General features: G+C 36.0%; 2 protein-coding genes across 4 annotated transcripts in view; one reads left to right on the forward strand and one right to left on the reverse strand.

The window, feature by feature from the left end:
- LOC139129460 (uncharacterized) overlaps positions 1-13,043 on the forward strand; it is a 180,746-nt gene that overhangs the window by 154,981 nt on the left and 12,722 nt on the right. For all 3 annotated transcript variants that reach the window (XM_070695091.1, XM_070695090.1, XM_070695092.1), the window contains exons 3-11: positions 4,392-4,598; positions 6,909-7,059; positions 8,067-8,151; positions 8,737-8,948; positions 9,144-9,263; positions 9,739-9,869; positions 10,266-10,421; positions 11,405-11,599; positions 12,542-12,961. In XM_070695091.1, the coding sequence (XP_070551192.1) occupies positions 10,395-10,421; positions 11,405-11,599; positions 12,542-12,961 (642 nt within the window). In that variant the 5' untranslated portion in view covers positions 4,392-4,598; positions 6,909-7,059; positions 8,067-8,151; ... (2 more) ...; positions 9,739-9,869; positions 10,266-10,394. The remainder of the gene's footprint in view (positions 1-4,391; positions 4,599-6,908; positions 7,060-8,066; positions 8,152-8,736; positions 8,949-9,143; positions 9,264-9,738; positions 9,870-10,265; positions 10,422-11,404; positions 11,600-12,541; positions 12,962-13,043) is intronic.
- On the reverse strand, positions 80-5,639 carry LOC139130300 (uncharacterized). The gene is made up of 5 exons (XM_070696054.1): positions 5,477-5,639; positions 1,783-1,883; positions 1,160-1,270; positions 808-933; positions 80-414 (listed from the first exon to the last, which is right to left on the reverse strand). Exons 1-5 carry the CDS (start codon positions 5,637-5,639, stop codon positions 202-204), a joined length of 714 nt encoding a protein of 237 aa, XP_070552155.1. The 3' UTR covers positions 80-201.

Here is a 13,043-nt window from a genome sequence, read left to right on the forward strand (position 1 = left end):
ATGATCTACTGTTGTAGTGTTTTATTATAAAATTACAATCAAAAGCATCAAAACAGCGAATTTATTCAATTGAAATAACAATTCTTCAATGAAAGCTATATAATATAAACATATCCGAAAATGATTTTTTAAAATATTTTTGCATGCAACACAGATTAAACGTTTCAAATTTAATTTGATTTGATTTATTTCAATTACTAGTTACAATGGATGAGGAAACGTTGGTGACAGCTGACTGTCATTTTCCTCGCGAAAGAAGCCACCTGCCGAGTAATCGATTTGTTTGTCTTCGGCGATTATTTGTTCCCTCTTATCATTATTAATTTCTATTATGTTTTCTGCCGTACGAAATAATTTAAATTGATGGAAAAAATCACCGTCTTCTTCTTTATAAGCTGAACGAGCAAATTTTCTCTGTAAAGGAAATGTAAGTTATAAAAAGCACATTAGGAAAAGGTGTACAAATGTATGTCTTTTTAATTTTTGAAATCGATCGTTTGGAATGAGTATTACCATAAAGATAAATCACCACACAATTATGAAATTTATGTTTTGTTTTTTTCTCAGTCGTGCAATTCTGCACTTCTCCCAAATTTGATGATGTTAAGAAAATGAAATTCTTTAAATGTGATTTGATTTCTGTAAGACAACAAAGCTCTAATTCCTACACCCCTTTTATATTAGACAAAGAAATCATGCAGGCCATATATTAGCCTTCATTGCTGGCAGTGCCATGTAAGATAACCAACAATGCGGAGAGTATAGTCTAACTACAGAAAACAAAAGGTACAGTGCATTTAAGCTTACCATCAGTGCAACCTCTGACATGCTGACCGTGTCATGTTTTATTCTCTTGTTGCGGCACATTGATATGACAAGTGATTCTGTGTCCATTGTCCCATATTTTGTCATGCCATTGTCTTTTGCTAGGATCTGCCAGAAATGTTTAATTAAAAAATATATGTTAGTTCTAGGTTGTAAAAATGGTCAGTACTAGTAGTAACCTAAAGGAGTCCAAAGTTATTCTATTTTATTCTTGCCATTCTTGCTGAGATTTAACTATTACATGACATAACTTTGTGAAGCGACTGATTTTCTTCTTGACAAAATGTGGTGAGTAAGATAAAAACTAATAACATGAAAATTAATGTAATAATACCTTTCTTCGCTCTTCTTGTCTCCATTGACAAAATTTCTCTTTGATCCAGGAGACCAATTTCTCCTCTCTTCCCTCATACTCTCTTTGCGTGAGAGAGGCCTTAATTAGTTCCTGAAAACATGACCACATACGCAATAGAATTATTTTCAAGAACAAAAATCAAATTATATAATTTTAAAGCCATAATACTTTTAATGTTTCGTATGTGTCAGTAGAAATAGATCGTCTCTATTTGACGTTAAGTGTGGGTTCAACAGAATCTGGCTTGGTTTTTTTACTGGGTCAGATATATGTTATTCAAAAGTTACAGTTAATGGTACTGCGGCTTTAATATTGAAATCTCTAATGGCATTTAATGTATTGTAAAAAGGGACAGTTTTCTCACTCAAAATTGTATTTTCATTGAAGAGGACTAAATTTTTGAAAAGGCTAAAGATGCACAGATAGTGATACTTGGCATATTATCTTTGTCTTTATGGTTTGTGTTTATGAAATAACAAAGATCAGAAATATCATTCAGCTTAATCTTGGTGTTCAATAAATTTGAAAAGAAAAACATGGCTACAGAGTACCGGGTAATCAGAAATCATTTACAAAAAATAAATACCGTAAAAATACCTTACCCTGGCACGTTTACTGGAAACCGTCCTATTAGGAGAGTGGAAGTACTGCTTCCCTGATACTCGAAGAAGTTTATCCTGTGTAGAAATGATTGAAATAGTCTCTAAAAGTTTATATCAGAACTTGTTTGTAGCTCTCTCATTTTGTATAAAATGTGAGGTTATCATATAAGCTGAAGTCAGTGGCATCTGCATGTATGTGTGTGTATGTATGTATGTATGTGTGGATGCATCCTGGACTATAGAAGGGATTTGTTCAAATGAAGTTGCATTGCCAAAATTATGCAAATGAGCTTCAAAAATGTCAAAATGTTCAAGAATTAATAACTCAAAAGCCACTGTTTTGATTGCTTTGAAAATTAGTGTGCAAGTACCTTAGGTGGACCTTATACAGTTTTATGAATATTGTGAAGATGTCTTGAATTTTGTATTTTTGCTGAATTTTGGGGTTTTTTTTTTCTGACTTTATGTTAAAAATTCTTGTTCTCTGAAACCGCTGGACCAATTGTTCTCAAATTTGGATTGGATATTTGCAAGGGTGTTACCATTCTAATTTGTTGAAATGAAGACAAAATTGGAAAAATTACTGCTTTTAGGCAATCTTTGTCATTTTTGGTCCAAAAATCGTAAAAAATATTTTCTTTTTAAAGCCACTTGACAGTCAGTTTTTATATTTGGTATGCAGATTCCCAGGGATGACACTAGTTAGATATGTTGAAATTGTCCTGAAATGTACAAATTTGTATTTTTACAGACAATTTTGTCATTTTTGGTCAAGAAAACCTGTTCTCAAAATTACTTACTTGTCTTATAGCTTTGTAATCTGGTATTAAAGTCCCGAGGGATGTTATTAGATAAATATTTACTGCTTAAAGTGTTGGGAAAAATCAAAATTTGTATATTTTAGGTAAATTTCACAGTTTATGACCTTAAATGACCTATACCAACCAAGAATATGTTGCGACACAGTTTTGAAGGCTGTGAACATATTTTTTTTTTCATATTTGTTAACAATTTGTAGGAAAATTTGATCCAGAAAACAAAGCTGAGATAAGGCCTTCTCTTGCTGACTTTTTTGTTGACATTTGCTTATGTATTTAGGATCTGCTTGTCCCTTTGTTATAGAAGTTGATATGCAGGTTGTAGACCTTGCTTTTGTCACTCTTGTTTTTCTGGTTTAAATATTTCTTCAATGGACCAATTCAAACTGGATGTGAGCATGTTGTGTCTCCTTGATGGTACTTTTGTTTCATGGAAGCCTTCAAACACTAATGTTGCATGAGATTGGCTTTCACCTTGTTATATAGGCTACAATAACCATTCAACATTCAAAGTTATGCTTGTATGGTAAACTTGGTCTCTTTCAAACATATTAGGACTGAGTTAAATTTTGCCTCTCCTGTATATAATCACTTTGTAATTACTTTGTAATCACTTTATTGCATAACAACACACTTCAGAAAGTGCAGTGCAGTAAGCAAGAACAAAACATCAATACAATACAATACATCCTTCAGAGTTAGGGTAGGTCAGGACAACAAATTTTGCCTGCATTTTTTAGCCATAGTTCCAAAATTTGTAAAATTTATGTGAATTTGAGTTGTTTTCCTAATCCCGCGAGATTTCCTTTTAAGCAAGTGAAAAATTAGGGTTTGGTGGACTGGCCTAGCACATCCCATAGTGAGTACGTGGGAAACAATGTTTCCTAAAGCCTCCCAATATTTATTATAAGCTTTGGTTTATGAATAGAATTTTACACATCAATATTCAAATAGAAAAATGTGGTGTTGTGATGTCATATGAAAAAAAGAAAGAAAACTCTCAAATAAATAACGAAATTTTAACACTTACTTCTAAGACTGTGCCGCGTCCAACTTTGAAGTTTTCCAGTTGTCTTTGCGCAACAAAGCAATAGCATTGCCAAGCTGGTCGCTGACGTTGTCGATTTTATCATCCAAAGTATGTAAACGCCTTTCAACGACGATTAATCTTGTGTTTAGATTGTGCAGATACCCAAGGATTCTGGCTGTGGTATTGGGTTCTGATGCCATTTTCTTGGCCCTTTGACTTAAAGCTCTGCACGAAGTTGATGCGACTGCTTTACTGTTCGGGAAAGTCAAAACTTAATGTGTACGTGTTTTCGCGCCGCGTCCGTCGTTCAATGAAGTTGTCGTCAAAGTCATTGTGGAGGGACCGTGTCAAAATGTACGGCCGCCAAAAGACAGATTCACGATTGTAAAAACAACACCGGTTAATATTTTTATTCTTGATTATTTGTAATGTTGTACCCGCAATATGTGGTTGTCGTGTCATGAATTCATATAAAATATAATTTCTGAATCCTAAATTTACGAAAAGAAATACTAGTAACCACCGACAGCAGAAACGAAGGGCGTGAAATTTATGAATGAAACGTTTTGCCGGTGTTATGATTGGCTAAGATATTTCATGAACCTTGCCCCATGCCCTGCCTGCATGACCCGGGCCGGCCGGGTATAATGTTCTGCCTAGAGGTTGTAAGAGACTGTCGCCAGTGAGTGAAGTAAAATTCTCAACGCGAATTACAATCATAACTTTTATCTTAACAATTGCATGAAATATACATTTCACAGATAATCTGATGAGACTGACAGCAAAAGAAATAAGACAGCGTTGTGCAGAACGTACGAATATGAGTTTCCCGAGGAAGAACGATTGCAAATTCTCCCAACTCAGGTGATCACGTGATTGTGTTCCGGGCTCTAGCTGGTTAGATATTGCAGTGTCGTCTGCGCCCTGAACAGACCAGTCGACCGAGCCGTATGTACAGTAAATCTCAGGTAAGTATCGGTAGAGACTTTCAAAAAAGTTAAAAGTTTTTTCTAAATATTTCATTTGTCGATTATTTACATGTATAAATATGACTGTCGTGAATGCTGATAAAAAGAAAATCGCATTGCGTACGAGAAATGTATTAACGTTCATTCCGCAAGTTTTGATGGAACGATCGGATTACTTTTTTACTTTTTGTGAGTCAGAATTACTGATCAAATTTGATTTGTTTTTGAAAAAGTATGGTTTTATAACTAGTTATCATACCTAAAATTATAAATTTGATGTCAGTTTGATCTAATACTATTTGATTTTGATTATGCTATCGATACTCGATACCTTTGTCATCGGGCCACGGAAATACGGCCCTGCGTATATTTCCACGCAAGAAATGGTCAACTATGTACGATAACTTACTCTACGTGAAACAGTCGTATAGCGACGTCAATGCATGCAATCAGAACGCTGGACGGAAGCGTTCCGTCATTAATTATGGAGCACCGAAAGAGCAAACGCTGCCTAGTAACAATATTGTGTCTACGGTTAAACCATAGACCCTAAGTATCTAATGAACTAATCATGGATGTACAAAAATAGAACAGATCTGGCCAGGACCTAGCCGGTGCTCTGCCATCTATACTCGTTGCCATCTACACTCCTTTTGACCTTTGACACATGCACTGGCATGTCACTCCATTATTATGCAAATAACTGTCACTCAGTGTGAGTGTTGATGGCAGTGTAAGGTGCCATCTATGCTCTCTTGCCATCTATACTCCACTTTTATTAACAGAAAAAATATCGTTTTCCCAATGTTAAAGAAATTGCAAAAGGATATAAAATGTTTGATTTCATTGCAGAACCCACTGCACACACCTAAGCTTACCAGTTTCCAGATCGGATCTCAATGTACGAACTTCACAGGGTGTACAGTGCATGGGTAGGCCTAGTGGCCCGGGTCCCGTAGCTATACTGGCGATTGGTTGATCCGTGATATTTTTGTTTGAACTCACATTCTGAATTTTAGTAGTTTTTGTGTTGTCAGTCATGTTTTCATTGTTTTTGTTTTTTTTTATTTGTCTCTGTAATGTACTAAATTAATACTTTAATATATTTCAGATCCATTTCTAACATTTTTTTCTTGCAAAACACCCGAAGTGAAAGGCATTGTTTCTAGTTTGTAATCTTGATTATTGAAAACTGTACTCCGGCTCTGCGTACAAGTCTGACAGGTCTGTGTGTAGCTGTGGGTCCATAGCTGTGGTGTTTTCAGACGGGATTCCTGCCTTTTACGGGCCGGTTTTGACTTTTCCGATTTTTAACCCCGCCACCACAATCGTAAAAGTCAAAACCAGCCCGTAAAAGGCATGAATCCCGTCTGAAAACACCAAAGCTATGGACCCACAGTTAGTCTGTGTGTTCCCGGCGTTATACGGCGTATAACGCCGGGAAACACACAGACATATATACGCAGGGCTAGCCAAGACCGTGATCTGGCCCGTATGCTTAGTAGTTCAGAGCATGGAGGGGTGCTTCCTACCTCCATGTTCAGAGCATGGACCCTGTAGCAAGTGTCTATGGACCGTAGAAAGTTTATAGTAAGACAGGGGAGCATCTCCGAGCGACGGGTCAAACTTCTAGGTTAGAGATATCATTAACGAAATGTATACATGGACCTGGCCCATGTTACGTTTTATATGTTATTGATATGGTGAAGAACAAGAAACAAAGTGTTGATTTGTTAAATAACAGGGGACCCAGAAGTCTGGAAGTTGTTGTTTCCATTGTTGTTTATGTTTATTAGTTTTGTTGTTGTTGTTGTCATTGTTGTTGACCAATAAAATTCAACGAACATAACTATAGTATAGTGTTGTTGTTTCAAACGCAATGTTGATGTCCTAAGAGTAAGAATCACTACTAGGACACTATCATTATTTGAACCAATGCAACTCTCTCCGAATGTTAACTCTCTAGTTTTGGAGAGAGTTGTATTGGGTCAAATAATGATAGCGTCCATGTAATTGTAGCGATTCTTAGGACATCTACATTACGTTTGAAATAACAACAATATAATAGTTACTTTTTTTGAATTTCGTTGTCAACAATTATAACAACAACAACAACATGACTAATAAACAATAAACAAAACACAAAAATACACACAACAACAAGAACAATCAGACTTCTGGGTCCCCTGTGGTTACAATAAATCTACAAAGTATGTTACTTACATGGATGGAGAGCTGCTACAGCCATACTATTACAAGACAGAATAATTTTAATTACCTGGCTAACAAGTGCCTATTTTTATCTTTTAGAATGGACACACAGGACACTGTTTGTGAAACATGTGGAAAAGATTTTCGTAGATTATTTAATCTCAAAAGACACCTTAAAAGTACCAATCATCTAGTTGAAGTGAAGCGGCAAGCAGTTGAAAAAGAACTGCTTCTGGAAAGTCAAGACAGTGTAAGTGCATAGAAGTTTGAGTAGAACTTTGACTTAATTACTTGATGTCCAAAAGGTTCCCAGACACTTCGCACCAAAACCACTTCGCACCATACCATCTCGTCCCATACCATTTCGCACCAAAACCACTTCGCACCAAAACAACCTCGTACCAAAACCTCTTCGCCCCAAAAATCACGTCGCCCAAAACCATTGCGACCCGAAAAAAAACACGACTTAACTCCCCAATTTATCGGTAACCGTTAAAAGCTGAAAATAACCAACCACTGCCAGTGAAGTTTTAATCACCTTTCTACCATCCCAGGACTGAAATCTTGAAATTGTACACATTTCGAGAAAATGACATCGCATCGTGCAATACCGCGCACGGCACCTGAAATGTACCATTTAGTAGTTTGTGTGTTTCTTTTATCTAATATATGGTATGGTTTCATGGAAGAATAAATGGTTCGTGGTAGCCAAGTTGCAGGTAAAAACAACGTTATGATACATCTTGACATCGATGTTTTAGGACGAGTTGACGGAACTATACGGTAAGCGAAGTGGTTTTTATAGGCCCTACGAGGTGGTACTTGGGGCGAAGTGGCGTTGGACTTGGACAAGGTAGTACTTGGGACGAGGTGGTTTTGGTGCGAAATGGTTTTGGGACGAAGTTGTGTGGGGCGAACTGGTTTTGGTGCGAAGAGTCTGGACCCCTCCAAAAATTCCCTTATGTCCAAAAATAGTCTATATTGACTGGTCAGTGTCCATGGTGTAACTGATGACATAATCTTTCACATTATAGGCGATTTGATAAAAGTGTGTTTAATATTATAATATAGCAATAATATATATGAAGAGGACCTGTACTGTTTAATGCATGCATAAATATAATATATTTTCATGAAGGGAAGAATAATTCATATCAGCAAGGTACAATATACAGTCAGTCTTTTCCTAGAGTGTGCGTATTGCTTGCACGATTTGGTTAATTTATCCACTGCAACATATTTTTTTGCAATTTTTAGGAAGATGGATCACCAATGATAACGTGTACGTCTCAGGATTCTCAAGAAACACTGGTTAGTTGCAGTGGAATAGAATCATGGAAGTGTAAGTTAATGTGCAGTACATATTTGTTTATATTAGAAAAAAGACTTGCAACTTGATCCCAATTTGCATTTTCGACTGCAGAATGCAAAATCATTAGGATTTGATTCAAACACCATGTACCGTACAAACTGTTTGTTTCTCGTAGCCTACAGGGTTTTTCATAAGTATTCTAATCATCAGGAAATTTGTTGAATTTCAATAATGTTCTGGACCACGGGTATAAAAGGAACACTGCAGCTATGATAAACATATCTGATTGAATAGAAAAGGTTAACAGCGTAAAAGACAAAACTCCACAAAAAATCCATCTGAAGCACTAAATAAATATGTTTGACATGTTTTCATGCTTCATGAACCCATGAACATCAATCAAATGCTGCCTCAACAAAGTACTTGACATTTCAGCTGTAGTACCGGTATATCAGCAAAACTGACAGCCTTTCGCAACAGAATAAGAAGATCGCAGGAGCCACTTCCACAACAGTGGGATTCAAAATGACGTATTTAACTGTATAGTCACTGTGAAGTATCGTGTGTAAAACAATGATATGTTATTCTTAAACTGTCTGTCTCCACCTTGTGCAGTTGCAACGACTCATGATCAACAGACTGGGTGTGCAGATGTATTACAGGGTAATATGGATAATGATGATGATGATGGTGATGATGACGATAACGATGACCAAGATGAATCTAGTGAGGATGAAAGCAACACTAATCATGATAGTGCTTTTTATCCATTTAAAAGTTCAGCAGAAGTGGAATTGGCTCTACTTGTCTATGGTCCACATCCAGTGGTAAGTGTATTTAATAATTTCATTAATGAACAAATCTAGTCAAAGTAACATCTGTACATTTTCATACATTTAAACTTTTAGTTCTGATAGTCAGAAGTGGTGAAGTTTACATTTACCCTGGTTTTATTTTATTATCAGTTATGACTGATGTCAAAAAGGATATACATGTTCTATTTTGTTTATTTCTTTTGATAGGGTACAACTACACTGAAATACATCTGGTATTTACTAAAGAAGAGAGATCCTACCATCCCATCATTGAAACATGTTAAAAAGTTGGTGAACAATCTTCCTGGTTACATTCCACCAAGTAAGGTACATACACCAGATTAAATCAGATGTGAACATTTTCTGTTCATCATACGTTACCTACTTCAATATACTCACATTTTGTTGATAAGGCAGACAGTAAGTTCGGTATGTACTTCCGAAGAAAACTTGTGTGATGTATATTGTACATGCAACTGTGCATATTGTTGCCAAATCAACTTTTTTAAAGTGCATCAAATTTATGTAGTATGAGCGTCCAATGTATAGTAGGGATTTGCACATCAAATTGGATACATGGATAGTTTGAATAGGGAAATACAAGAGTTAAAGTTGTAGGATTTTATCTACTCTTTCTGTTTATCAAATCATCTCTTCAAGGAAACTGTTCTGATTGGCACAACAAAATTTAATATTTGTGTCACTGAATTGACAGTTTTGAGAAATAGACAATACTGAAAAAGAATTTATGGATTACAGTGATTTGATTAACGAAGGTTCTGTTCTTTTTTAACATCATCAGTATACAACCAATTCAGGCCAAGAGTTCTATCATCTTTCAATCATCCAGCAAATTCGAATGTGTATGGCTATTCCCTGCATTGCTGAAAACTTGCATCGGGTACATGAAAAGTCAACCACAGGTGAAATAAGGTAAGTACTGATTTTTTTAGTGTATTATGTAGTAATGTAGATGTTGTCAACGATGACAAAATGATTTTTTGTAAAATGTCAGATACATCTTAAACCATACATTGTACTTAAATATTTCTGAGATTATTGATGTTCAGTTACCACATGTACATTCTTTATACTGTATTATTGTATAATCATGTAGTCAGAGTTACATGTTCATTAATGTGTAATTTGTTGAGAATGCCTGTAAAAAAGTCAAGAATCTTAATCAGATTATTCTGTTTAAACGTACAGTAGTTTTCAAAAGGGCATTATGCAGTATCACGGGGTAATGAGCATTGAACTTGATCACCATATTGACAATCAGTATTATATTGTCCTAACTTTTCAATGTAATTTAACATTACATTACAGTGAGTTGTACCATGCAAACAAATGGAGTCAGAACCACAATTTCCTATCACCGATGGTCCGTGTGGGAAATGTAGATTATTATATTGGTGATTTTGTCTATGCAGAAACTGCTAGTGATTACATACAATTATGTTGCATCATGAGTTTTATGTAGAGGTAAGAATACTCTCATTATCACTATTTGGATATATTTCAATGTAGAATTAATGGACGATGCGCTAACCATTATTATATCATACCAGTATATTGATGGCACAAATGCAGTGATCTGCTTGGTCGAGACGCGAAAAGAACAGTGGTATATTGGCTGGCACACGTGTGAGCTCTCGGCAAGAGCCCAAATCCTTTTTGATGTTCTATGCGAGAATTTAAATATACTGTTATGACATGATAGCAATAAATCACACCAGCGAAGGTATACCATTCGATTTTGACCAGTTCACTTCATATATGCACTCGCTATCGCTCGTGCATATTTGTCATGAAATGGTCAAAATCTAGTGGTATACCAAGGCTGGTGTGCTTTTATTGCTTAAACGTTTTTTTATGGGCAAGGGCAAGAGGAAAGCCAAAAACTTAATGGGCTAGGCTTGCCAAGCCCGTCAGTTTTTGCTTTCCTCTCGCCCGCGCACATAAATAAACGTTAATGGTCAGCGCGGAGTCTGTTATTTCCTTTATATTATCAACGAACCCCTAAACTGCCAACATTTATGAAAATTTCTTGTGAGGACAACAATGAGACCCCACCCAGAATTTGTCAGTGAGTAGTGCGCGTGCTTCAAAAATTTTGCAAATTGAATATTTTTTTAAAAAGTGTCTAAACTTTGCCCACAAGTGCTCCATTTTAATTTGTGGTGATTATTACCTTTGTACAAATCACTGTTTTCATTGTAGCTGTAAAGCTACTATGTTTAAGATATTATTCATATTCATGGGCATATAAACAAACCATTACTGTGTATTTTTGTGCAGTCACGTGGTTCAGCTCAACCAATTAAAATGCAATGGACAGGGCATGGTAATATAATTGCATATAGTCGGGTGAAGAGAATCATATAATCAGAGGAGTTAATAGAAATTTCAACCTGCGTACATAAGTTGGCATAAAATTTGTTTGTCTATCTTTTTATATGTTTTAGAGCGATATGTCTAATGGTCAGGATACCCTAATGTGTAAAGTGAAAACTTGTGAGGAAGAAGATGAAAAGATTGTATTTGTTAGCACCAAGCATCTACTTATTGGAAATCTTAAACAACATTACAAAGGGGAGATTACACGACAAAAGATTGGATATGTAAGAAGAGAAGCAGGACTACAGAGGCTTCCAATGGAGGTATTATCAGAATTAGATATATTCAAACTTTGTGATATTTTTTTTTTGGTAGTTATCAGTTTATAATTGTTATATGACATCATATAACAATTGTTATGTCAACCCCGTTGTTTTGGTGATTACTGTTACAATTGATAGTGGAGAACCTGGCAATACTTTTGATGTTTGACTAACATCAGGTGATTTAAGTTACCTTGTGGGTGCATACATTTACTTTTCTTACCACATTTTACAGAGAGAGTAAGAAGTCTAATGCCACTCATATGGCGAAATAACTAGCAAAACAGCCAGTCATTTGACAAAGTTTTAAACAGTTTGGTAATTAATTTTGCTCACAGCATGGCCACTGCAAAACTAGACACTGGGCTCCCCTGTTGCTACAGAGGGTTGTAAATGAGAGTTTGCGATTGGCATCCTGTGTTCAAGATTGAGATAATATTACCATGCATAACATCAGTCCATATACTACTGTCAAGACAACTTATTTGTCATATCTACACAATTACCAAAGGAAAAGACTACTGTCTGTTAGACCAAAATTATTTTTCTTGTATATAGTTTTCGCCTTATAAAGGTGTCTCTTTAGGTTTACGAAAATCAGTGCAGCTGATTTCAGTTCCCCAAAATACACTGTCTGCATGGAATACGTGTTTGCATGACACTAATAGTAGTGATCCCATGAAAGAGTGATTGCTTCAATAAACTAATTATTGAGTATAGGCTTTAATGTATGGAAGTGGTATCTTGTATTTTACATCACAACAGGCTAGGGGAGCTCCAACGTCCAGTTTTACAGTGGCCATGCTATCAGCGAAGTTAATCACCAAACTGTTTATAACTTTGTCAAATGACTGACGGTTTTGCTAGTCATTTCGCCATATGAGTGGCACTAGACTTCTTACTCTCTCAGTAATGCCACTCTTCTGTATGATTTCATTGCAGGCAATTGACAAGCTCATAGAAGGCCACCCTATAAAAAAGAAAAGTGGTGGAAAGCCTGTCGTCTTGGTACCTCTGATCATATTCTCTGATGATGTAGGTGCCAATTTGACACATAAATGGCATCCACTTAGTGTCTGGTTATCAATGCTTGCTGGTCTGCCAAATAAGGAAAACAACAAGCTATCAAACATCCATTACTATACATCATCTGACTCAGTGGACGCCATGGAGCTTACTAAGCCTCTTCTTGGGGAGTTAAAAATTCTGGAGACACATGGTACAACTGCCTATGATGCATACATGGGATGTGAGGTCCTTGTAATATCACCACTGCTTGTCATCCTTGGCGATAATGTTCGGCAGTCTGAGATAGTTTCTCATCTTGGAACCAGCAGCCGACTTTTTTGTCGATTATGTGATGTGAATGTTCCTGTAGATCCTTGATCATGTTGCTATATGTACATGTACATACAGAACTTTGGGAGTGAACTTTATTCAAAAA

The sequence above is a fragment of the Ptychodera flava genome, chromosome 3 (genome assembly GCF_041260155.1).
Source record: "Ptychodera flava strain L36383 chromosome 3, AS_Pfla_20210202, whole genome shotgun sequence".
Classification (NCBI taxonomy): Eukaryota; Metazoa; Hemichordata; class Enteropneusta; family Ptychoderidae; genus Ptychodera; species Ptychodera flava.

What these genes read in the sequence shown, in the direction of transcription:
- LOC139130300 (XM_070696054.1), bottom strand. Translation starts at nt 5,639, where the DNA reads ATGACTGACAACACAAAAACTACTAAAATTCAGAATGTGAGTTCAAAC. An exon ending in GAGATCCGATCTGGAAACTG is followed by an intron (nt 1,884 to 5,476) that starts GTAAGCTTAGGT and finishes ATAAACTTTTAG; the next exon opens with AGACTATTTCAATCATTTCT. An exon ending in GACAAGAAGAGCGAAGAAAG is followed by an intron (nt 934 to 1,159) that starts GTATTATTACAT and finishes CATTTCTGGCAG; the next exon opens with ATCCTAGCAAAAGACAATGG.